Below are 26433 nucleotides of genomic sequence, written 5' to 3' on the forward strand. Positions count from 1 at the left end.
TTTATTGTTCGATAGAAAACAGAATTATTCAGTAAAAAAAACAAAGTTAACATTTTAAAGAAACTTGAACTTTAACCATCTTCATTTTTAACCATTTTTTTTTACATCTTCATTAACAAGAATATCTTTATACAAACATCATAAATCTTGTTCACGAGAAATAACAGACTTCATCAGTGTTTGATTGGTCAAGCTGAGACATGCTGTTACTACAAAAATATATAAATAAAAAAATAAATCAATATCAATTACAAAAATCATTATTGCTTACGTCTAAACAAAAGTAACAAAAAATCTAAATAAGGCATTTCTGTAGTGCTTGAGTGGACCATTTGTGTTTGGAATGCATAGTAATGATTTTGCATAAAACAAAGCATAGTGTGACGTTTCACCAAGCAGAACTTACCAAATAAGCCCACGTATTAGCATTGTTTGCCTGTTTTGATTGGCCATTCTACATCTGGGCTTGAGAAATTGGGCTAAACTGAAAAATAAGCTTTGGGAAATACCCTCCTACATCAACACAAACAGCTGACTGGACAAAATATAATATATATTTCCTTGATCAACATGACTTTACTTCACTACAGTATTGAGAAAACAAATATCTATTTTGCTGGATATTGTGAAGAAAAAGAGTAAAAAGTGTGCAATCAAGGTTTCATCCTAGCATTTTTAACATTAATAACATTGTTGTTATTTTCATGGTCTGACCATCAACATTATAAAGTAATTTATTAACACTATTACAGATGTTTTGTTCTTTGTACCACTGTGAGAAAAGTGCTTTAATGTACATTTGTCTCAGTAAATGGAGTTCAGTAGAACTAAGACCCTGTAACTAAAAAAAAAAACATTTAACAAAGAGGTTTCTCAAAGGCACTGACTGAATAAACTGTAGAGGAATTAGAATCATTAACAGTAATTATGATCATAAAATAAAAAGGTATTGACAACACATATATAATGTGTGACTGGTTCATACGAAATGTTCAAAAGCATAGTGTTTCTGCTCAGCCTCATGTGCAAATATGACATTTTTTGCATATTTCTACCAGTTTTACAACAAATTCCAGCTTCTTTATAAATCAAAAGTTGTTATTTCTGTTGTTTCCACCTGTAATTTTTCAGTATAATGTTTTAGTCCAAATAAACCTTCATAAACTTTTCATGAAAACAGACATAAAATGAAGAAACTCCTATAAAGATGCATTATTCTAACAAGCACCAAGTGTTAACACTTTCTCGGATGAAAGGGTCTAAAACTTAACAGATAATTACGCAAGTTTTAGTCAGGTGTCAGGAAAGGCTTCTGTAGATGTTATGTAACCTTATGAATGAGGATCAACAGTGAAGTAAAGGTATAATTTACAAATATTATACAAATATAAATAGAATCAACAGAAATCATGAAGCAATCTAATGTAAAAGTGGAGCCAGATTTTTCATGGAAGTGGAATTTGCCACAACACCATGTCAGTAATTCTTAAAGGAATGGTTCAGTAAAATGTTAAAATTGCCATTCATTATTGAGCAGTCAAGATTTGTTTGATTTTCAAAATTTGATTTTTTATTTTTTTTATTTTATTTTTTTTTAGTTTAGCCCCGGGAGCTAACATTTCTAGCCAATACAAAACATTTACTTTTATCTAAAAATCGCAGACTGCTTCATGCTGCAGAAACATTGCACCATTTAAATGATTATATTTAACATTTAAACCTTTAAATTACTCAGTGTCCTAAACCATATTTGTGAGAACTATTAAATACATGTTTTGTAAAGTTATTTACCATTAATAAGTTTTATGATACTTTTTAAGTTAATATTTTACTAATTATTGAAAACAGCTGGTGTAAAATATTAACAATTAAAACAATTCACATGTGGTTTGAGTAACTGGGAGAATATTTTGGTATGTATAAATATTTGAGTTATTACTGTTTACTATTTTTAGTGTTAAATTAGTCTCGTAGCTCCAGTGCTTTTTTTTTTTTTTTAAATAAAAGAGCAGAGCACATTTCAGACACTAATCATATATATATATATATTTTCCTCCAAAACGCATCTTTAAGAAACTAGCTGTAAACAGATATTTGTGTTTTCTCACCAGTCAATGTAATAGATACAAGATTGATGCCTCATGTTTGCTTCTTGAATTTTCAAGTAGCGATGATGCTAATGGAAGAGCTCATTTTTATGCCTCAAACTATAGAAAGCATTAGATTTTAGTATTGGTTTATAACTACACTATGCTTAGTTATTTGTGTAATACATCACTGTGTTATTCAGTGTCTAAAACCAAACAAGTCTAACAGAAATGACTAAAAAACTCAATTTGGACTCAAAGATGCTGTTAGCGTGATGCTAAAGTGGTAGAACCTTCAGTTATTTGTTTTAAGCTCTTAGCTCCAGTGTAAAGCTAATTCAGCAAACTTCAGGAACAAAATATGTATGGACCTATGTCAAATAGTTTTTGTGGTAAAGAGAACATTGTTGAACAATTGTTTTCTGAATGTTATACAGTACATAGAATGATTTAATATGAAATGTGGTTCATATATTGCTCTTTTAAACAATTGTTATCGCAGTAGAGTTAACATTAGCATTACTAGTACAAACACAGCTCCGCCTTAAAATTCAGCACTCGTAGTAATGACAGTGGAATATAGATCCATAGAAACTTATTGTAAGAACTGATACTGATTACACAAAGGAAAAGCCAATTATTTGGGTAAAGTTTGTCTATGTTTTATCTAATTATAACCTGCTATTCATTATCCGTACAGTATCACTAGTATTTTTTCGTTCATTTTTAATCTTTTTATTTCGCACATCTCATTTTTCATTTACAGTCAGATAAGCGCAGAACTATCTTGAGTGTCTGAAAAAATTTTGTATCTCCATTTTTTCCTCAACATCATTTCAAATTGAAAGGTTTGACAATGATGCAACAGAAATGGCTTAACACTGCTTGGAACAAACATTTCTTTTATATTATTCTGTAATGAAAACTTGGTGTTAACATTTTGGGGATGGGGGTATTTGTCTGACAGCAAGGATACGATTAACAAAAGATCAGTGTTTATTTGACTGTAAATTTAAAAATAGAATACATTTTAGAGTAGAAACTAAAAGGAAGCTTTAATTCTTGAAATGTAATATTTTTATTAAGTTTTTATTTTAAACGAGGACTATTTATTCCATTATTCAACAACAAGTAAAATACATTAATTGCTCTATTCCTTCATCTACATTATATTCATTCCTAAGGGGCCCTATGTGTAAACTCAACAGAAAATATATAATCCCTATGTTACATGACTGTTTGCTCTAAAGGTGTTACAACATTCTTTGTGGATTCCTGGTTTGCAAGTGTAGGAGTCCTTGTTAAGTTAATGGATTTCAAACATCTCCATTCAAACTAATGTGTGGAAATTGCACTGAAAAGAAAACTATAGCCGGTGGTCTTCCAGTGACAGGGAAATAAAACTAGTTGTACTCAATATGTGTTTTGAATTTCTGAAAGGAAAAAAAACCCTGCTTGTTGTAAAGCTGGAAAGATTAACATGTCTTAAGACTCTGATGTTTCACATTAACCATGGTTTCTATACCTTAAGGTGTGTTTCGACATGTCTAGAGCTTTAGCTTCAACAGCTAATCCTCCTTTTTCTGCTTTATGGTGTCCATCTTCACAGTTTATAGCTTTTAGATTATAGATTTTACTTAAGACAGTAACAAAATATTACATTAATATCATTATTCCAGTTGTCCTGGTGCTCTTTCATGGAAACAAATGTAGCTTTATATTTCATAGTGTGTATAAATCCATCCATCCATCCATTATCTGTAACCGCTTATCCAATTTAGGGTCGCGGGGGGTCCAGAGCCTACCTGGAATCATCGGGCGCAAGGCGGGAATACACCCTGGAGGGGACGCCAGTCCTTCACAGGGCAACACACACACACACACACATTCACTCACACACTCACACCTACGGACACTTTCGAGTCGCCAATCCACCTGCAACGTGTGTTTTTGGACTGTGGGAGGAAACCGGAGCACCCGGAGGAAACCCACGCGGACACGGGGAGAACACACCAACTCCTCACAGACAGTCACCCGGAGCGGGAATCGAACCCACAACCTCCAGGTCCCTGGAGCTGTGTGACTGCGACACTAACCTGCTGCGCCACCGTGCCGCCTGTGTATAAATCTATAGTTTTTAATTATTATTTTTTTATGTATTTTTTCAAATGTTTTATTTTTATTTATTTTATTTGTATTTTTTTCATATTAACTTGGAATTACTTACATGATATAAACATGGAATGCTTTAATTTTTAATAACTGAATTACGCAGAAACCTATGAACACTGGTTGAATTCTCTAATTAATTAAAGAGAAGTTAATATAGTCATGTCTGTGTTGAATATCACATACAATCACCAAAATAACACTGCAGTTCTAGCTGTTAAATAAGTGCAAATTTTGGGTATTTTGTGGCAGCATATTATTTTTGATATTAGCTCATTACCCAGTGCAGAGATTTAGCACTTCAGTGTACTGACATTAGTTTTGTATAATTAGTGTAAACCTACAGCTTCAAAGAATTAACTTTGTCTTGGTTTAACAGGGTATTATTTCAACATCTGTTGCATCGCGTACCAATAAACATGCACTAATCCTCACGCCCACTGCTATAGACTACCTCCTGTCTTAAAGATCCAACAATTATTTCTTAACAGCTCCGTTAATCCAGGTATTCACAAAACAGTCTCAGTGCATTCCACCTTAAACCCCTCTCTAACAGGAGCTGGTCTGTAGATTGCTCTCTGTGAGGATGGAAGTGATGCTGGAATGGTCAAACAAGCCATCATCATCATCATCTTCCTCTGAACTGAGAGCTGAAGAGTCCACAGATATATGTCGGGCCTGCTGGGTCTTCCTCCTGGGAATTTGAGAATTGAGCATTAGTTCAGTAATCACAATTTCATCTTAGGCATATAAAAGACAAAAGAAGAAATGGTCAAAAGGGAGACTGGTTTTGCTTTAGCATCACACCCATGGAACGCCCTTATCCCAAATATAAGTAATCACCAATATCTAATTTAATACTTTAGTTAGCACTGGAGTTAGCATGTGAATGTAGCTAACAAGTAACCGAATTATAAATGAGCATCAATCAAGTTTCATTTTACACTTATGCGGAGTTGTTAAATAATCATTTTGTGACTTATGGTTGTTTATAAAAATGGACAAGAACAGATGCTTCAAAATGGCTGCTACCACTTTTTTTTTAACCTTTGTGACTTATATTCTTTCAAAGTATAACCAATAATCTCATTCATTCATTGTCTGTAACCAGTTATCCAGTTCAGGGTTGTGGTGGGTCCGGAGCCTACCCAGGGTTCACAGGGTGCAAAGTAGGAACACACCCTGCAGGGGGTGCCAATCCTTCACAGGGCGACACACACATTCACAGCCAGAGCACCAGGAGGAAACCCACGCCGACACGGGGAGAACACACCAAAACTCCTCACACCCAGAGCAGGACTTGAACCCACAACTCCAGGTCGCTGGAGCTGTGTGACCGTGGCACTACCTACTCTGAGTGTTGCCACAAGGGGTGCTACAGCGAGAGTCCAGTTGACAAGTCAGCTGCCATGGACAATCACGTTGAGGAATTACTCGCAGAATTGGTTCGCTCAAACAAACCTCTGCATACCGATAAAACAGTGATTGAAAATGTCTGGCAAAAACAATACTTGGTTCAACTGTACTACACCATACTCTACTGTAGACATGTTTAATCCTGACCTGTTTACAGACGTTAGAATTGGCCTCGACCGCCAATACACCCAGGGGGTGTATTACGTGTTTTAACTGCCACACTCACATTGAGTTTGTAAGTTAGTGTTTTGCAAATTAGTGTTTAATAAGTTAAAAAGCTAGGAGTTGTAAACAATCCTTGATGTCCATTTTTGTTCAAATGCTCAAACGCTGTGGGAACTACTGCAGTACACAGTAGCTCAGAAAGAGTGAAAGAGTGAGTGGTGAAATGAATAAGTGGAGAGTAACAGCTTGAGGTGTGCTGTCTGCTGGGTTAAGTAGCAGATGTCAGTCTAATCTGATGGTAAGCGGCATTATGGGTGGTGTTTTTGTGCTGCTTGGGAAAGTAAAGACTTTAAGAGCTTAGGGTTGGTGACCGTCTGAAAAGTCCACGCTCAGGGACACACTGCCCTCTGCAGGGCACATCAGGTTTGACTCGGGATATTTATATTCTATGAGACATTTTAACTTCCATTTTGGACACAGATGCTCAGTTGTACACACACAGCTTGTACAATCTCTAAAGGCTCTACAGTCTGAGTATACAAATACATCAGAATTTTTCTTGAGGACATGTACTCAACATAAATTATACACACGTACTTTAGTTCATTCTCCAGTGCTGTAACTCGAGATTGGAGACTCTCTTTCTGTTCCATTTGCTCCTCCATGTCTCGGACTGCTTTCCTCCGTAAGCCCTCCAGCCGCTCCACCTCTCCCTCGCTCTCGTCGACCTGCCGCTTCAAAGCCTTCACACGGAGAGCCAGCTGCAACACAGGTCTCATCAGTGTCACAACAGTAGAGAGACAGCAGATGTACTGTGTATGCGTTTTCACAATAGAACTTTTCAACAAATTCTTAAATTCAAAACTACTAAAAAGACCCTGCAAAAAACCTTAAGTAAAATCATTGTAAATCCAGTCAGTATATTAAATGTGTCCCATTATGAACAGTTCTAAGAATAGTATATGGTTTTCCAATCAATTTCTAAATACTATAGCTTGTTTTCATTTCATCTAGCGAAATGCCTTGCAGATCATTTTATGCTAATTTATTTTCTTTACATAAAATTGCTTAAAACAAGTAAAACAGGAAGACTAGTGGCACGGTGTGTAATAGGAATGCTGTGTTACTAGGACGACGCCAGAAGTGTTTCGAGCTAATAGAGAAACAATGCCATGCTATTGTTTTGGTTAGCCTGTTGGACGATTAGCTAGCTAAAATGGCTAACGGAGAGTGCAAGACTGAGCTGGAACTAGTGTTGCTAACCATCCCGTAAAATAGGGAATCATCCCATATAGGGACATGAAAAGATGCATTCCGTTTTTATCCGAATATCGCTTTTCATTGGTCATCACCTTTATTTTAGCCAATCAGCAGCCAACGGAGTCACAGACCCTCCTACAGGGGGTTGTTTCGCTGCGGCACTGGGAGCAGCAGGTTATTGCTGAAAATCTGGGAATTTAAAGCTCTGCTTTTAGACAGAAATTATGTTAGCACCATGTCCCCATTTTTATATATATATATAATATATAACTAAGCGTTGTAGGGAAGGGAGTTTATTTGTTGCAGTTTGACTCAGCTTCTTGGGGGCATACAGCAATCCACATTTGCTTTATAAAATTGTCCATGTACACCAGATTTTGATTTGTAATAGTGAATTGTGAATTCCTTATTTATAGTAGTTGTTACACCTTTAATGATGCTGCAGTTATTTTCCGATGCTTTATAGGCAGAAGGTCAATCAACTGGTGCTCGAGTATTGTGAGGTGTCACTAAAAAATGTAATTAATAAATAAATAAAATCAAACTTATGCGCTTGGGATAAGTTAGATGAGGCTAAGGAGCTGACCAGAGTTTAGCGATGGAAGCCTAACTGGGAGTCAAAAGGAAGTGAAGAGTGAGGAGGAAATAGCATTTGATATAGACAGCATCAATAATGCAAAACATGATTATTTTTTATACTGCTTCATTTTTTCAGTATGTATTATTCATTTATAATACACAGGGGGAGACACACTCACACCTACAGACATTTTGAGCAGCCAATCCACCCACCAATGTGTGTTTTTGAACTATGGGAGGAAAACAGAGCACAAGGAGGAAACCCAAGCGAACACACCAAACTTGTTGTAGGGTGTTAGGCTCTTTTAGGCCTCATTTAGGACTTATGTTGACAAGGCTGTGACAAGGTGGAGTGATGGGGGAGCAGAGCTTTTTTTTTTTTTTTTGAATACAGGTGGAGCATTGCCTCAAAATTCAAAACCAAATACCTACCCAATGAACGAATATCCGAACAGCCAAATATTCGGGGCCAGCCCTACTCCTCACAGACAGTCACTCTATGTATTAAGATACCAATATTTTTGATAACACTCAAGTATATTTGGAGAGTGTAGACAGTAGTGTGTGAAGGTGTCTGTGTGTTTAACCTGGTCTCTCTGCTCAGACTGCTGCTGTCTCTCTTCATCCAGAGTCATGTTGAGCTCTTTCAGTTTTCTCTCCAGACGTCTCTGAGCAGATAGTGCTGTGGTTTTGTCCCTGCAGAAAACACACACGCATTTGTTTATTCATAAAGGCACTGTACAAAGTAATATAGGAGTTTTGGCAATCTGATATTTAAAAACGGAAGCAAATGTGGAGCTGATGGAGACCATTTTTTTAACCCCAGGTCCTGCATGGTCGCTAGGACTTCCACATTCTGTATAATATTATAGACTCCTCTTTTGAAGTTTGGAACCAAACCTGAATTCAAACACAGACAGGCCATAGATTCCCTTCACCAATAGAGGGCGATGTTCTGTCATAAATCACAGTGCAGTTTGTTTACATTAAATTTGCAGATTGGTACCACAGTTCAACCTTGTGATGTTAATGGATATTACGTTTATTACATTTATGAGTGATATAAACCCTGGCCCAGAAATCAAGAAATGAACCAGAGCTGAGCCACTATGCTTCTACACAAATGAATTTAATCATACCTCTCTTCAGCTCTCAGTCTCTCTTCCATGTCCTGCAGTTTGTTCTCCAGCTGAGAAAGCCCAGTAGAGCTACGAGAATGACCTTCCATCTCTGCTATACGAGATTTGTATTCTTTTAACTGCAGACACAGTGAAGGAGAGAGGGAAAAAAAAAGAAACTATGGAGAACTTGTATGACATTTGATCACTAAAGTGGAGAACTATAATTAAATACATACATTATTTGTAGTAAAGTTATGCAGAAAAACTAGTAAAATATAATACAAATCCTTAGCTTATCTCACCTATAAAATCCAACTTAAAATTTAAGACAAACACAGCTTGACTGCTCCCACCATCCATTTCATGTTTCAATGTTTGGTTAATAAAACTGCAGTTAAAAACGTAATCTCATGTGTCCACTGCATTTCACCTTTGTATGACCGCACATATTGTAAATTTAACTACTCCAAGTTCAGATCACCTGTCAAAAGAATTCTGAGGCAGATTTGTGATGAGGTAAGTATGTGCACATGGCCTCCAATAAGCTTTCAGTCCTTTTTGGCTACATTCACACTTCAGCTAATCTTCTTTATTTGAAGTGGCAGTAAATCTGCTTCTTGTCCAAATCATCTCTAATATTTGTAAAGTACACAGAAGATCCAGATGATATTGTCTTTACCTGTCTCTCCAAGGCATTCTTGTCCAGCTCTAGGTCTTGTTTGGCAGATCTTTCTTGCATTAACTCAGACCGCAGCTGCTCAATCTACACACACACACACAATTTCAGAGGTCGGTTTGATTACTTTCGAATCCCTCAGTGCAAATTCTGACTAAAGCCTAACCTTTGGTGTTCCTGGAGGAGTCTGATTAGTTTCTGCTTTGTAATGTAAAACAGATTGAATGATAAATAACAATAAACCACATGGAAGCCAGGCGATGCCTCAGCTGTCCTAGGCAAGGAGTAATAGAGAGGATAATTGCTTTTGCTACCTGGGTGGCCACCTCTCTCCCATCCCTGACCACTGTGCTAAATTTCATAGCCTTCTTGGTCATCCGTCAATTGAAGTGACAGATCTGGACAAGACTGCGTTCATGGTTGTGTCCTAAATTGTTCAACAGCAGTTCATGAAATAGTGGCAATTGGTCTAACATGTCTTACACATGTCTGAATCCATCCTCCTGAGGCTGGTGGCACTGTGTGTGATTGGGAGACAATCACAGAGGGTAGAATTATATATGATTAATAGTTAATTAGTTAAAAACAGGGATGAAATTAAACAGCATTCTCATCCAAGAGTGTCGAGATGTTCACACCTCACTCCTCACAGTCACTCGGAGGAAACCAACACAGACACAGGGAGAACACAACAAACTCCTCAGAGATAGTCACTCGGAGGAAACCAACACAGACACAGGGAGAACACAACAAACTCCTCACAGACAGTCACTCGGAGGAAACCCACGCAGACACAGGGAGAACACACCACACAGACAGTCACCCGGAGGAAACCAACACAGACACAGGGAGAACACAACAAACTCCTCAGAGATAGTCACCCGGAGGAAACCAACACAGACACAAGGAGAACACAACAAACTCCTCACAGACAGTCACTCGGAGGAAACCCACGCAGACACAGGGAGAACACACCACACAGACAGTCACCCGGAGGAAACCCACGCGGACACAGGGAGAACACACCACACTCCTCACAGACAGTCACCCGGAGGAAACCCACGCAGACACAGGGAGAACACACCACACTCCTCACAGACAGTCACCCGGAGGAAACCCATGCAGACACAGGGAGAACACACCAAACTCCAAAGGTCTTGTGACTGAGACACTACCTGCTGCACCACCGTGCTGTTTATGAGGAGGTATAACATAAACCCTGTCGTTGACAGTCCGATGGAACGCGTACCTGATCTCGGCTCCTGGTTATTCGGTCCGTTAGCAGCTCCACACTGCTCTTCTCTTCTTCCAGCTCCAGCTCCAAGTGCTTCACTTTATCCTGTGTTTGTGAGGAAACAATGTGTGAGTGAAACAAGGCTGAATCTTCACACTTGACCTTTAGACATCAAAATGTGAAGACATACCTCCATGATGCGCATGTCTCGTGAGCGATCGTTGACGGAGCTCCGCTGGCTCTCCAGCTCACCCTCCAGGTGACGGAGACGGTTAGTGAGCAGCTCTTTATCCAGAACAGCGTTATCCCTCTCCTCACAGCAGGACAGCAGCTCCTTTTTCTGCCGAGAAAGCTGTTAAAATAACACTGTTTAGAAACCAGAAAAAACACAACATGGACCAGTGCAAATTATGATATGGTAATGTTTAGTTTAACATACAATAAAGTGTAATGAAGGGACAGAGTATGAGAAAGAAACTGAGACTAGGAGACATTACTGGGAGCTGAGCCAGAATAAGCCCACCCTCTTACTTACATCGTCCTGGAGAGAACGGACCATGATTTGAACTCTCTCCAGTTCACTAATCTTCTCTTTGTTGCCCTTCTGTGACTCCAGCAGCTCTTTCCTCCATTTCTCCTTTTGCTCCTCCAGCTGTGTCTGCAACATCTGCACTGACTGACTTGAATCAGCAGTTAAACTCTCAATCTGAAAGAGAGAACGAGATTTTAAAGTGGGTCGTCTTTTTCATATAAAACATCATAACTATATTATTTAGCAGTTTTTAAATGAGTGATCCCCTAAACATCAGAGCAGCTATTTACTATCAGCACAAACACATCATGTCGCACTCCACATCTGTATTTTCGTCTTTTTCATAGTGATGATATCTAAAGGGACTTTGGCCTGTGTGTCACTTTATATCTACCCTCCAGTGAAAAAGGAAGGCTTTGCTGGCCTTTTATAAGTTCCTAATCACAGAATTCATAAAGGAATGAGAAATACATTTTTAATCAAGAGTTTCTGGGTGCCAAAGAATGTGGTGCACAGATCAGAGGAAAAAAAATATCACGAAAATATTTAGGGCTTGTTTTTTTCCCCCTCATTTCAATCGTCATATTTCAAATAAAGGCTAGGATTTTATATTCATAATTATATTCTAATTAAAAAGAATTATTTGTGGAGGACCCTGTACCTCTTTGTTGAGTTTATCGAGTGTTTTCTCGTGTTGTCTCCTCTGGTCTTCCAGCTGAGAGTTGTGTTTGCGGAGAGTGTCTCTCTCCTTTTCTCTCACGTCCAGCGCGAGAGTCAACTGCTCCCTCTCTTGGCTGAGTTTGCTGTTGATTCGTTTGTGTTCGTCCAGCTGCAGTTTGAGATTTCTGTTCTCCTCCTGGAGTTCTTGTTCTGTCTGCAAACCCTCGCTCACTCGCTCCTGTAGCTCAGACTACACACACAAAAGATTTTAAAACAAGTGAATTCAAATTCAAAAATGTACCTCACCTGCTTGTATAAGCCCAAAAGAGAGCACAAAATAAAATTGCACGTTTTGGAGCAGCTATACACGAGCTTAAAGTCACCATGCTAACCACGCTTCTCTAGCCGACCCCTGGCAGTTAGACTCACTCAAGGACAGTTGCTGCAAAATGTCCCCTTTTCAAATCAAGCTATATATGCACAACTGAAGGCCTGCAAATGTTCAGAAATACAGTGTTTATTTAGTGAGTCCAGACATTAAAATGTGTCACTCACCTCCAAACGTGTGATTTTCTCCTTTAGCCTCGAGTGGTTCTCCTCCAGCTCTTCATGAGTGTGTGTGAGGGAGTGTATATGTGTTTTTGAGGAGTTCAGCATGTCTCTTGCTTTCTGCAGCTCTTCCTCAGTTGAGAGCAGCTGATTCCGGAGCTTCTCCGTTTCTGCTCGGGCAGCGGTCAGCTCCAAACGCACAGACTCAACCAGAGCAGGGTCAGCCAGCTGACAATCAGACAAGCAGCACAAAGAGGTAATAATGCTACATATAATGTATTAAAGTAGATGTATTTTAGTTGTGGTATTCTATAGACAGTAGAATAAACTTGCTAAATAAAAAGCCATGCCAATGGTAGCTTTACAGTGGATAACACAGCTGCCCTCCACACGGCTGGCTAGTGTTCAATACCCAGATTCGTGGACTATTCTCAGTCCAGCAGCGCCACCGAGGACTTTAAAAAGTCTAGCAACACTGATGTATCTGTTCCACTCTTTCCAGCACAACACACACTTACACACCACCAACACGCCAGTGTCATGGCAGCGCTGAGAACTATCCACCACCCTAATCACACCTGCCCTGACTATTGAAGAGCAGGGTGAAATGGGGACAAGAAACCATTCAGAGCAACAGATAAACTACAGTCTGTTATTGTAGAATCTCAAAGTTCTATATCAAAAACAACGTGCAAGTAAAAAAGCTCCATGATGCTATAAAACATCTGCTGATGGGTTTAACTGTTTGGAAACTTGGTGTTCACACAATGCCACTGTATAAAATATCATAATACATTACCAATTTGCCACAGTGCATTTTCACAATTCCACATTTGCAGCTTTTTGACATTCCGCCACTGCAGTAACAATGTGTCAATGCACTACAACCCCCCCCCCTAATTAACACGGACTGAAACACACCTGCTTTGCTTTCTCGTGTACTTTATTCAGCTCTTCCTTGTCTCTCCGTGACTGGTCCTTCAGTCTGTTGATCTCATATTTCTGCTCAGAATCCAGTTCCTGATTGGTCCTCTTTAAAGCAATGATCTCCATCGTTTTCTTGTCCAATTCGCCCTTCAGTTTGTCAACCTCTGATTGGGCTTGCTTCAAGTTGGCACGACAACGCTCCAGCTCCTGTGGCAAGTTCAATAATGCATTATTGTTAGAGAGAGAAAGAGAGAAAAGGAACGAGAGAGAGAGAGATAGAGAGAAAAAGGAGAGAGAGAAAAGGAGCGAGAGAGAGAAAGAAAAGGAGAGAGAAAAAGAAAGAAAAAAAGGAGAGAGAAAAGGAGAGAGATAGAGAGAAAGAAAAGAAGAGAGAGAAAGAAAAGGAGAGAAAAAGAGAAAGAGAGAGAAAGAGAAATGAGAGAAAAAGAGAAAAGGAGAAAGAGAGAGATGCAAAATGAAATACAAACACGGTACAAATATGATCAGTTATGACAATGGACATATAGATACATATTTATGTATGGAGAGGTTTTTTTATTCATTCATAGACTACACAGTACCCTGTTTCTTCAACTCATTTGAAATGCACTTCATAAAAATGATGTAAAAATAACAAATCACTTTCACATTAAATTTTGCTTATTTTTGTAGAAGAGAAATGACTGAACGTCCAGAATTACATCAGGACTGAACTCATTATATTCAGATGACTGGGACAATTCTTTAGTGTTTAAAACACACCTGGTTGAATGTTTGAGTTTGTTTGACGTCAGGGATCTGTTGTTTCATTGTGTTCAGTCGCTCTTGCAGCTCCTTTAGCTCCTCTTCAAACTCTTCTTTCTCCAGTCGAGCCTGCAGCAGCCTAACACATGCACACGTGATATATTACAACACAAATAACAAACAAACAGAACTATCAGTGTTTAACGAAGCAGGTGCTAGATCTGTTCGTACAACTCCCAAAATAATCTCAGTTGAAAAAACGTGCCAATAAAAGCACCTCCAATAGAACACTCTGAAAATGGATAGAAGTTCATTGCGCTGAAGCTAGTGATTGTTGAATAAAATAAAAAATTTGTGGTTATGTTCCAACAGAAATACTTTTATGAAGGAAATCAAAGGCTAAAATATTTCAGCTGACGGCTCATTTAGAGCAATGTTAGCACATGGTAGAACTTTTTCAATAGCTTTTCATTTGGCCACAACAATCATTTTACTACTATACTACAATGTTAATAAGGGGTTAATAAAGAAATCTACCAGAGAACAAACAAACAAAAATCTTATTAATCTGTAATCGTCACACACTTTCTTTCAAAATCACTCTCAATGAACAGCCTACAGTGCCATAAATAATATTAGAGACAAATCATATTTTTATTTGCTGTTTATTGCACTTAGACACTATATTTCTCAGATTTTAAATACTTTTATTCATACATTTTTGTGCATGAGCTTGAACCAAATGTAAAATGTGGGAGTAAAACATCTAATGCTGTGGAAATACAAAGGCTCTGTCTGAAACATTATAGAGGGCACTGTATGTTAATCACAAAGCCGTTTATCAATACGAACACATTCAATTATCTATAACTACACATGTTTTTAGGTTATTTTTGAGTGCTCCTCACTCTGGCTGAGGATGGACCAGCTGCTTTCTGCACCCATGCAGAATGGGGAGGAGAAAAAAAAGATAATACATATTAATAAAGAAAATTGAAACACATTGTGTATGCTGTGAAAAGCAAAGCTGATAAAACTGAGGGTGAATGTTAATTGTTGGTAAGTACTTCCTGAAACATTATACATATTTTCAGCAGATATTCAAATTTGATGTGAGACTCCTTTCAAATTATACATTTTATTGTTTTTATGCAAGGATTTGAGTATTATCCATTTACAGTAGAGGCTCTCAATAGTGACTGTAGCTCTTCAGATTGTTACATTCTTTTGTTACTCAGCTGCTCATTTATTTATGCAGATTTCCTGTGAGCTGGGCTTCAGCCTGCACTACTACTTATCATCTAAAGGGTTAAAATGCTGGTTACTGTGCTATTACTAACACATTATGTGTGGCAGCCCTAGAGGAAGAAGGTGGAAAATGAAAAAACACAACTCACTCTTGTTTGGTGCTCCGTAGCTCCTCTCTCGTGTTCTGAAACTGCTCCCTCCAGTGTGCTCCTTCCTCTTTATTCTCATCCAGCTGCTGCTGCAGTGAGCGAACCGTGGAGTTCACACGCTGACGCTCTGCTTCAATAGTGGCCTGAGACTAACAAAAACATTGAGAAGGTGTGAGAGGACAAGAAAATATTACATTTAGATTCAGATATTTAAAGTATAAAAATTTATATTTTAAGAAAAATTTTAATATTTTGAGAATAAGTAAATAATCAAGGAAAGGTAATCAAATATTTTGAGAATATTATTTAACTGAGGCAGCAGGTTCATTAACTCATTCATTGTCTGTAACTCTTATCCAGTTCAGGGTCACGGTGGGTCCGGCACCTACCCAGAATCACTGGGCGCAAGGCAAGAACATACCCTGGAGGGGGCGCCAGTCCCTCACAGGGCTGAGGCAATAATTCAATTAATTAATAATTTAAATGAATAGTTCCTAGTGGTGTGTGCGAGAGTATGACTGTGTTTTAGGGGCAGCGTGTTACAAAAAGTCATAACGTTAAGAATAAAGTAATTATTTTGATGATAATATCAATGTTTTAACAATAACATTGCAATAATATGAAGCATTTTAACTGCCACTTTTTAACCATATTGTGCTTGTGTTCAAATATTAATTTACCAAAATATTTCAGGAATTATAATGACATTATTCTTAAAACCTAACGCAATTAAATCTTTTGTAAAATTAAATCTAAAGCACTAATTAAATTTTTCCAGGTTTACGTGACCACTCTGACATTTCTGGTTCTAATGTTACATTCTGTATAATCCAGCTTTATTACTGGGGTTCCACAAGGCTCCATCTTAAGGCCTCAAGCCCTTTTTGTGACGTTCAGTGCTATAGAAGTGTGTCTGTGAGCCTTTGGCTTGTTAAAGCTGTGATCAGGTGAATTGCCTATGTACCTGTGAGACGTGCTCCATGCTGGCTCTCAGTTTCTCCATGTCCTCACTGTACTGTTCCCTGAGAGTCTCAATCTCTCTGTCATGACTGGACACTTCCTCCTTCAGCGCTCCCTTCAGTGCAGTCAGTTCTCTCTCTCTTTGTCTCAGCATATCCTCTTGTTTCTGGTTCAGCGCCAACGCTTCAGAGAGATCAGCGCGTAGAGACACACACTCCTACACACGTTACAGTGAATTCCCTTTTAGAAAAAGTAATAACTCCATATAATAGTGCTAAATAGGAACTGAGATACGAGTACCTCTCTGATAGAATGTGTTTGGGCTGAGTTTTGGGATTCTCGTCTGAGTTCGTCCTGCAGAGCTGCCAGCTGATCCTCCAGCTGTCTGACCCCAGACTCTGCCCTCTCTCTGTCCATCCGCAACTGAGTCAGTCTGTTACAAACACCATTAGAGATATAAGATAAAAACTAGTTGTGTAATATTGTGTAGGTCCCCTTGTACCACCAAAACACACTTCCACTATTTATTTGATTGGAGTACATACTGATACTGTACAAAATTCGTGTGTGTGTGTGTGTGTGTGTGTGTGTGTGTGTGTGTCTTACTCTGCATTTGTCTGATCAAGCTCAGTCTTCTTTCGGTTCAGTTGCTCCTGGAGAAGGATGTTTTCATCCAGACTTTGTTCCAGCTGTGTTTTCAAAGCAGAGTCCGGTCTGTTCACCTGCAAATGGAGACCACATTATTAGATCGCTCTTCAAGGAGAAACATGCCATTTTCTCCAACAATTCTTTATCTCATTACAAAACAGCCATTTACTGACACCTAGTAGCGGGGATGTTTTAGAGATTATATATTGAACCTATTTTAAAACATGGCTGCCCCCATATGGGAGATCCAAAACTATAGATCAGAACTATTCAAACTGTGGGGTGAAGGAATTACAGCAGGGCACGGGTGAGAGAAATATTTGATCAATTAATTATTTCTTATGATCAGTTCTTATTTTTCCACAATTTAGTCATGAAATTTACGCTGTCCATGTGGGTTTCCTCCGGGTGACTGTCTGTGAGGAGTGTGGTGTGTTCTCCCTGTGTCTGCGTGGGTTTCCTCCGGGTGACTGTCTGTGAGGAATGTGGTGTGTTCTCCCTGTGTCTACGTGGGTTTCCTCTGGGTGCCCCGGTTTCCTCCCACAGTCCAAAAACACACGTTGGTAGGTGGATTGGCGACTCAAAAGTGTCCGTAGGTGTGAGTGAATGTGTGTGTGGGTGTGTGTTGCCCTGTGAAGGACTGGCGCCCCCTCCAGGGTGTGTTCCCGCCTTGCGCCCAATGATTCCAGGGAGGCTCTGCACCCACGCGACCCTGAACTGGATAAGGGTTACAGATAATGAATGAATGAATTAATTAAATTTACTCTGCTTATGGACCACTGGATGAGGAAATGTTTTCATATGTGCAAAAAATTGGAGACACTTTTAATGTCAGTTTATAGCCAGTCATATTTATGCACAATAAATATTGTAAATAAATGGGAGCATACAGGGACTACAATGTGATTCTTTAGTTCCAAATGAGTTACTATTTATTATAGAAGAATAGGAAATAAATAAATAAATATATACATGTAAAGGCAGGTAAAAATGGTTCTTTAACACACCTTATACACAGTTAAAGGATCAGGTATGGTAATTTTACACTGGCCTTCAGTACAGACAGGGCAGTGATTAGCAGTCCCACTCCCTAAAGACACATATGTCCTTAAAGCTGCAAGCAACATCTAATTACCAGATTAAGCTCGATTACATTTTAATTATCCCACAGCGTCTATAATCCCACCGAGCCGTTATCATAGCTTCAGACATAATAGGCTCATGTTCTTTGGCCCTACTTACCAATCAAAATCATACAGAACAATATAGACCACAGTTCCACTTGTGTTTACACAGGAAAAGAATAAAGAGAAATATGCAAAATGGGCTGTTTCTAAATGTACTCTTGTGTTTGTTTGATAAGCAAAGCATACGATCTAATAAAGCTGAAAATGCAGAGATTTATAATATTTTGTACACAAAGTTTTAATAAGAAAACCTGTCTGGGTCAATAAAGCACACATCAGCCACATCTTATCTTCTCTTATCAATAATAGGTGCTTACTGCTCTGAGCAAGCCCACATTTTCACTTCCAAAAATAAAGAAAACCTCATGTATATCTTTTTCAGTGTGTTCATGCCCTTTGACCTTTGACTCCAGATGGGCCCTGTATCCACCCTGACCCTGAACAGGATGAAGCGGTCACAGAAAATGAATGAACGAATTAATTCACATTTTCCATAGTGATAGAAAACATCACTGCAGCGGAAGGCACACATTCGTGTAGACACCCCCTCAACACGGTAAAAATGTTAGCTGCATTAGCTTTGTAGCTGCAGTGCAACAATAAAGAAACACACTTCTGGCACCACACATTTCTTGGCTGCTTGACTACATTTAATACAAGAAGATTTTGTAAATACATCTGGGGTCTTAGCAAAACGCCTGTGACTTGCTTTGGCCGAAATACCACAAAGATCAAACACCGCAGCACAGTTCATCCCTAAAAAGCTCTGTTGAGTATGATAGGGTTCAGCCCCTGTTCCTTTAAATAAGAATAAGCCACAGCTCAGTTCGACACGAAATCCCAGGGGTGAGCAGCGAGGAGCAGAAGCTGTGATTTTTAACCATTTTGACTTGGATTCTTCTTCTTTTTCTTGTTCTCATTTTCTCCATATTTAATCAGTAATTTTATTGCTATACGCTCATTGGGTTTACTTTGCTCTACAATTCTAAAGTGCCCAAGGATATTTTTTTTTCCACTGTTTGTGGGTTGGTAGGCCCCAGCCTCTCACATTAATGTGCTAATGCACTCTTTTCCCAATAATATGTCCCCTTTAAGGCAGTAGGAATGGAAGGCATCCGTGCATTACTGTAGCCCTTCTTTCAATCACTGTGTAATTACCCTGTGCTAAACAGGTTCCCTCTATATTCTGACAGAGAACAAGGCCTCTGCTTTAATTCATCCACCCCTTTATTACTTCACAGAAGCCATTAATAACCAGGTTGAAGCATTAACCTGCCACTAACTTGTGAAAGCTTGAAATGTGTCAATATATTTGGGGAACTATATGCTGGGTTATTTATTATGTGCGATGTGTGTGTGTGGTTTGGATGGGATTTCTTCCAAACTGCACTCGCTCTAAATTGGGCTCAGCTGTTCTAAGTGCTGTTGGATCTGCATCCAGTTCATTATGGAGCAGGGAGCGCTGCCAGCAGCTGTTAATTTATTGCCCACTGCAGCGCTGAGCCACTTTCAGCCAAAGAGGACCCCGGAAAGCACGAAAACATAAATCTGCTTTTGCCTTTCATGTTTCAACTTACACAATTAACCTCAAGTGTAGTTTGCAAAATTTATGGTTATTATTTGGAGTGGTTTTATTTGCCTTTAATTATTTATTTAAAAATAAATAAATAAATAATTTAAATAAAGTGCAAACTTTATTAGAGAAAGAAAACCTTAGATGCCATCAGATAACTCCACTATGGCACCAGAAACAGATGAATTAGTGCAGTTCCTGTGTACTGCACCGGTTCATATATTTATAAAGAATGGTTTAAATTAATATAATAAATAATAATTAGAACATAAAAGAAAATGAATTATTAATGGAACTGTCATTCATTGTAATACGTTTGCACAATTTTTTTTTAATTTTCCTGTGTGTAAACCGACATTGGTGTGTGTGTGTGTACCTTGAGAGCCTGGATCTTATCACAGATGATGCGGACTCTACGTTTAATGGCTGCGTCACTCTCACTGCTCCTAAACACAAGACAAAATAATTTCTTAGAAGATTAGATACAAGGTAACTTTGCCTTTCACTCTATGTAACCCAAAGAAAAACAAGCATGTATGTTCTCAAACCATGGGTTAAAAGACATTAAAAAACTGTGTGTCTTTGGGAAACGATAGAAAAAGCCCTAATCTCACTTCAGTCTCACAGTTGTGGGTATGAACGTATGATTGGGCTGTTCTTACTAAGAAGAGGAAACGCACAGAAAAAAAACGGATGCTGGTATTCTCAGAACCAAGACCTCAGCATCACTGAATAAGTCTGAGCCTCTAAGAATGAACTTTGGAGGAGTGGACAATTACCCCTGTCTCTCACTGCTAGCCAGTCCATTAGTGCTGGGACTGCTGGGTAATTTTATGTATTTGTACTGGGTGTTGATTGATAAATAAAATGAATAAAAAGGGGGAAATATAAGGGTAAGAAATACACAAGTTTATAAATGCACAGTAGAACAATGGATTTACCCCTGTCGAAGGACACTTAAGATCATCTGCTGTATCTGATCCTCCTCGTTTATGAACTCCGACCCAGAGCTCTGTCCCTGGTCTATCAGGAGATCAGGAGTGACCTGAGATGGGAAATAAGAGACCACAGATGTAACATAAGATTCAACAACACATTATTAATAGTGATTGACAAATCATGCATTGACATGACCTTCACAACTCAAGGAAGTGTCTGCTACTTAAAATCTATTAAATGCTAAATGAAAATAATATAATATGCTATTTCATATCATTCATTCACTGTCTGTAAGCACTTATCCAGTTCAGGGTCGTGGTGGGTCCGGTGACTAGCCGGAATCATTAGGCGCAAGGTGGGAATACACCCTGGAGGGCAACACACATATCCTCACACCTATGGACACTTGAGTGGCCAATCGACCTACCAATGTGTGTTTTTGGAGCATGGGAGGAAACCGGAGCACCCAGAGGAAACCCACACAGACACAGGGAGAACACATCACACTCCTCACGGACAGTCACCCGGAGGAAACCCACGCAGACACAGGGAGAACACACCACACTCCTCACGGACAGTCACCCGGAGGAAACCCACGCAGACACAGGGACAACACACTACACCCCTCACAGACAGTCACCCGGAGTGGGATCTGGAGGTCCCTGGAGCTGTGTGACTGGGACACTACCTGCTGCGCCACCGTGCCGCCCCTATTTAATATCATTTCTTATGCAAAATCAAAAACAAGCAATCTACACACTCAAGTGTCTTTTGATAAAGAGTATTAAGTTGCAGTAACAGCCTGTTTCTCTGGGAAGGCTTTACAGTAAATATTACAGCAATATAACTGCTGTGAGGATTTGATTGCAGCCTCAAACATTTGTAAAGTCAGTTACTGATACTGAATGACTACTCCAACACATCCCAAAAGTATGGAGCGCCATTACTCCAGAGATCACTGTTCAACTCGAACATAGCTATAGAAAGCCCCAAGTCAAAGTCAAAGAAGAGGCACTTAGCAGTAATCTATCTCTCTACACTGTAATTCAAGTCCAGACAGTGATAGCAGACAACTACACTGAATGGATCAACTTTCTAAGCTATTACCATTACATCCTGTTTACAGACAGTCAACAGCTGCTTGTTGAAACCTACTTCATTCACTGAAATATCAACAAACGTGAAATAGAATGCTCTGATTTGTTTGCTCTGATTTTGTTGCTGCATCTTATACAGAGTGCAGAGAATTTAGAATTGTTCCGCCACCTCATCTGATTCCAATTACAAATGGAAATTAAACAACCACAAGCACAGAGAAATAAAATTAGTGGGTTAAAATACTGAAAGTGAGAATGGAGAATAAAGAGAATCAAGAGAAAATGGCTAAAATCCAGCGCTTCTGCTCCTCACTCCTGGGCTCATGTTGAACTGAGCTGTGTCTCATTTTCATTTAAAGGAACAGGCGCCGAAAACTGACATTCTGAACATGGATGTTTGGATAGGGTGAGAAGGCTGCAGTGGTGTTTGATGTGTGTGGCATTTTGACCAAAATGAATTCATTCACTTGTGGAAATAGGGTATAATATAACCAGCTTTAAGGTGGAATGGGAATATTGTTAAAAGGCTGTCAAATTTTTTTGGTCATTGAATCTTAGGCACACTTCTATTCAAACCATCCATTCTAAGCAAACGAATCAAACTCACATGTGCATCCACTGATGACCAGTCATTGCTGGAGGAAGGGACGGCTGTAACCTTGGCGACGGATGCAGAATTCCGGCCCAGGCTGCTGTAGGCTGAGGCCGGTGAGGAGGACTGCGGGGAGGAGTATGTGTTTAAAGCCATGGACGGAGCTGAAGACAAGGTGGAGGAGGCAGTGTTAGGTCTAGTTGCTACTTCCAGAGGAGGAGAGCTCCCCCTGGAGGAACCTCCTGTACTTCCAGCTTGTCCGGAGGAGCCAGTGTAGGGTCTGCTGACCGGTGTTTGGTGGTTGGAGTTTGTGCCTGATTGGCCGGCGTATTGAGCACTTCGCCCTCTCGGAGTATCCCTCTCCACTGAGCCGTTGAGTCCTGTTTGGTGGGAGCCTCCCCATCGGTTCCGTTCCATTCCTCCTCTTGAGCGATCCCTTTCCGAGCCCATGCCAATGCCTGCATCCAGATTGCCGTAACTACCGGAGCGCCCGTCACCAGGAGGACGCCTGAAATCATTATCAAAGTCTTCCCCACTTTCTCGATCCAGTAGAGAACCATGGGACTGAGCCCGGCGAAGAGGACTGCCCTCTGCAGAAGAGAGATACGGACCCTGTGTGGACTCATCGTCCCTCCTTCTAAATGGTTACAGAAATGGAAAAATAAAAACAACAGTACATTAAGTGTTAGCAACAGCAACTTACAACTTGAACGATGTTACAGAGGCTAATGTAGCATTATTAGCCTTGCCCATGGATTTTAATTAGTTTATTATGGTATTATGTTGTCCCTGCTCGAGCTGTCCCCTGTCTGCTGTGTGGAAGACACTGGTGTTAATACTTAGGCCTGTTACAATCATGAAAATAAAGGTGTATTCAGACTTACAAGGGTTGAGTGTGTTTTCCCAGAGGTATTTTTACCAACTGGAAACATGGCAAGAGGAGGTAAAATGGATAAAGGAGTCAAAACAGGGCCAGAAGTTCCCATACTGTACAGGCCAAAGTGTGTCCGCTACAGAGAGAAGACATTAGGACATTTGTCCTCAGCTCAGTTCACTCGCATTGTTATATTTCTATGTTTTCTTTTCCATTTCAGAATAAAACGTGAATATATAACATGCTGCATAAGAACCCCATCCAGCTCCACTGCACGGTTATGCTTTATTAAGGCTCTGTGCTCTTTCTGGAGCTTCTTTTCCTGACACAACCACAGATGTCATCACGGTTCCTGCTGAACTACATACTACTTCTTTCGTTTCAGATGGGAATTCATTTTTCGGTTTGGAAACCAATTTATATGGAAAGGCAATGAAAAAAGTTTGTGAACGAGAACTGAACCAGTTCTTGGTTGGTGGAAAATGCGCCAAGAATGAGATGAGCTAGTGCCAGCAATTTTTAGCTCACATCAGAGAAATGGGCTGTTAGCATTCTCCTCCAAGTGTGTTGTGGTGTTCTGAGGAACTGTGTTAGCAGCAATTTGAAAAGATCTGGAGTTGACTTCGTGTCAAGCATGAGCTTGTCTCCCAGTTTGGCAGCATCATGTTATTAGCTAACGAGTGGAACTGGCTAATAAAAAATTTGGGTAAAAAACACTGTGTGTGTGTGTGTGTGTGTTAGTTACCTGGGTAAACTGTTGTAAGTTGGAAGAAAGTCCCGTGGCTGTGTTCGAAGCTGCACTCCGTATGAATCTCCTTTTTCTCCTTCTTTGAGCACCACATAAGGCTGTCCCGCTATTCCCTGCACTCTGACGGCCACTCCGTAACGGGACGAGGACTTCCCTGAGCCTTCGTTGCGACGAGACTGACTTCCATGACCTCCTCCAGTGTCGTGCAGATCTTTAATGAAGCGGATCTGGACTCCGTAGTCCACCGGGGTCTTTCTGCCAGACGCCGGTGCAGACATACTGCAGCAGAGAAGGAGGAAAGACTACATTAACAGTAAGCAGTTATACATCATCCAAAATATACTCTCATTACAACTGTCAATTCAAAGCGAACTATCTGTTGTGTGTTTAGTGCTTAGCCAGCACTCAGATTCAAACAAAACACACACTCCAACACACCCATATCAAACTATCTTAAGAGGATTAAGAGTGGCACAAGGAAAAAAACTAGATATTGAGACAGGCTTTGCTGGTATAAGTGATACAAGTCCTCCCTTGGTTTCAATGCAAATATAAGGCATCCATGTCAAATGACCTGCAGTTCATAAATGACTAGATGGACTAGGTGCCCTGAAAAGTGTGAGTTCCAACTAGGGTTCTGTCCCACTGTGACCTTGATTTGGGCAAAGTGGTTATAGAAGATGAACAAATATGTGAATTATTTAAAGTTATCAGAATGTAAAACAGATGAAAACATCCTGATATCTATAAAATGGTGTGTGTATGTATTGTACTAATTGAGTTAATAGGAGAAAATGGACAGAACTCACAAATGAATAAAGAAAAACACAAAGACATTTTTAAACTGCTGTTTAAAGCCTTCCCTCACCCACAGATTTTCCCACAATGAACTCCCTGCCCTCTAAACCCACACTACTGGCCAGTCGGCCTAGATTTCTCTATTCAAAACACACTGCAAGACTGAGCAACACACATTGGAACTTGGTCACATGGCTCATAATTCCTCTAAATACCCAGATTATTCCCCTTTGTGCCACACACAAAGTAGACTTCACCACAAAGTAAACATATGTGGGTTGTTCTGTAAGCGGCGTCAAGACAAAGTAAGGCCATTTTGAAAAAGAGAAGACAGACTGGATACATTTAATACTCTCATTTTCGGTGACTGTTTTCATTAGTTATTTCATAATTTTGAAATCTTCCCTACTTTGTGAAGAACTGTCAAAATAAGACACACAGCACCACTCTTAAAAATAAAAGTGCTACAAAAGGTTATGAAAGGATGCCATAGATGAACCACTCTTAGTTTCATAAAGAACTATTTTTGTTTAAGAAATGCATGTGTGAAGAACCTTTTAAAGGTTAAAAAACACTCCATCTTAAGGTTCTTTACTCTTTTAAACGTATTAGCAAAAATGGTTCTTTATGGAACCATTGTTCTTCTATGGCATTGCTCAAAGAACCTTTTGTAGCACCTTTATTTGTAAGAGTGAAAGTTCAGTGAATGCTAAGAAGATTGGAAGGTTAGATGATGTGTTCTCTGAAGTGATGGAGGTCATCTGGGATGATCTGGAGTGGCGTTTGGGATCTGGAGCTAATAACCCAACCCCAGTATTAGCATTAATGCTCTGATAGTTTTATTCCATCAAACTCCACCAGCTTGTGTCCCAATACCAAATGTGAAGCCTTGCATTTAATTCTTTATTTTAATTCTCAAACCTTATTTAACTAACAATAATACAAACTGCTCATTAGAACATTTTCTAAAAATTCCATAAAAACTAAAAACATATATTTAGGATTTTGTTTTTAAATACAAAGAAATTCCAAATTAGATGCTGGCAACATACTCAAGCAAAAATGTTGGGATAGGGACATGTTTACTGCTGTGTTGCACTACGCTTTCTTTTAATTACACTTATTAATAATTATTTGGGGAAATGAGGAAGAAAATAGTTAAATATAAATAACCATGGACTTTCCCGGGAAAAGACATCCTCTTGATAGCTGCAAACGTCTCACTAAAATCTTAATATGTTGCTCCATAATCAACAATACCTTCACAGGTTTGCAAGTCACTGTGGCAGATGTTAGCTTCTGCACCTGTCACTGATGATCATGTGGGTGGTCCCTTTCATCTTAGGCACAAAGAACTTGACATTTTTCCCCAAAACAACCTGCAATGTGTATTCGTCTCACCACAGCACGTTTCCACCGTCTTTCAGACCAGCTGATATATGCCTGAATTCAGAAAACGTAGCAGTGTTTCAGCCCTGATTTATGGCTCTCTTTGCGTATC

The 26433-nt window shown here is 39.4% G+C and overlaps 1 protein-coding gene across 2 annotated transcripts in view; it reads right to left on the reverse strand.

Moving 5' to 3' along the window:
- Nucleotides 1–26433, reverse strand: part of LOC136708503 (cingulin) — a 47233-nt gene continuing 20800 nt past the window's right edge. For both annotated transcript variants that reach the window (XM_066683102.1, XM_066683103.1), the window contains exons 2-21: nt 24132–24413; nt 22528–23149; nt 20826–20929; nt 20261–20330; nt 17083–17198; nt 16777–16909; nt 16481–16693; nt 15517–15665; nt 14138–14258; nt 13370–13582; nt 12455–12676; nt 11901–12149; nt 11243–11413; nt 10898–11059; nt 10723–10812; nt 9477–9560; nt 8816–8934; nt 8264–8372; nt 6435–6598; nt 1–4950 (exon numbers count right to left, since the gene is read on the reverse strand). In XM_066683102.1, the coding sequence (XP_066539199.1) occupies nt 4806–4950; nt 6435–6598; nt 8264–8372; nt 8816–8934; nt 9477–9560; nt 10723–10812; nt 10898–11059; nt 11243–11413; nt 11901–12149; nt 12455–12676; nt 13370–13582; nt 14138–14258; nt 15517–15665; nt 16481–16693; nt 16777–16909; nt 17083–17198; nt 20261–20330; nt 20826–20929; nt 22528–23149; nt 24132–24412 (3537 nt within the window). In that variant the 5' untranslated portion in view covers nt 24413 and the 3' untranslated portion in view covers nt 1–4805. The remainder of the gene's footprint in view (nt 4951–6434; nt 6599–8263; nt 8373–8815; nt 8935–9476; nt 9561–10722; nt 10813–10897; nt 11060–11242; nt 11414–11900; nt 12150–12454; nt 12677–13369; nt 13583–14137; nt 14259–15516; nt 15666–16480; nt 16694–16776; nt 16910–17082; nt 17199–20260; nt 20331–20825; nt 20930–22527; nt 23150–24131; nt 24414–26433) is intronic.

The sequence above is a fragment of the Hoplias malabaricus genome, chromosome 10 (assembly GCF_029633855.1).
Source record: "Hoplias malabaricus isolate fHopMal1 chromosome 10, fHopMal1.hap1, whole genome shotgun sequence".
Classification (NCBI taxonomy): Eukaryota; Metazoa; Chordata; class Actinopteri; order Characiformes; family Erythrinidae; genus Hoplias; species Hoplias malabaricus.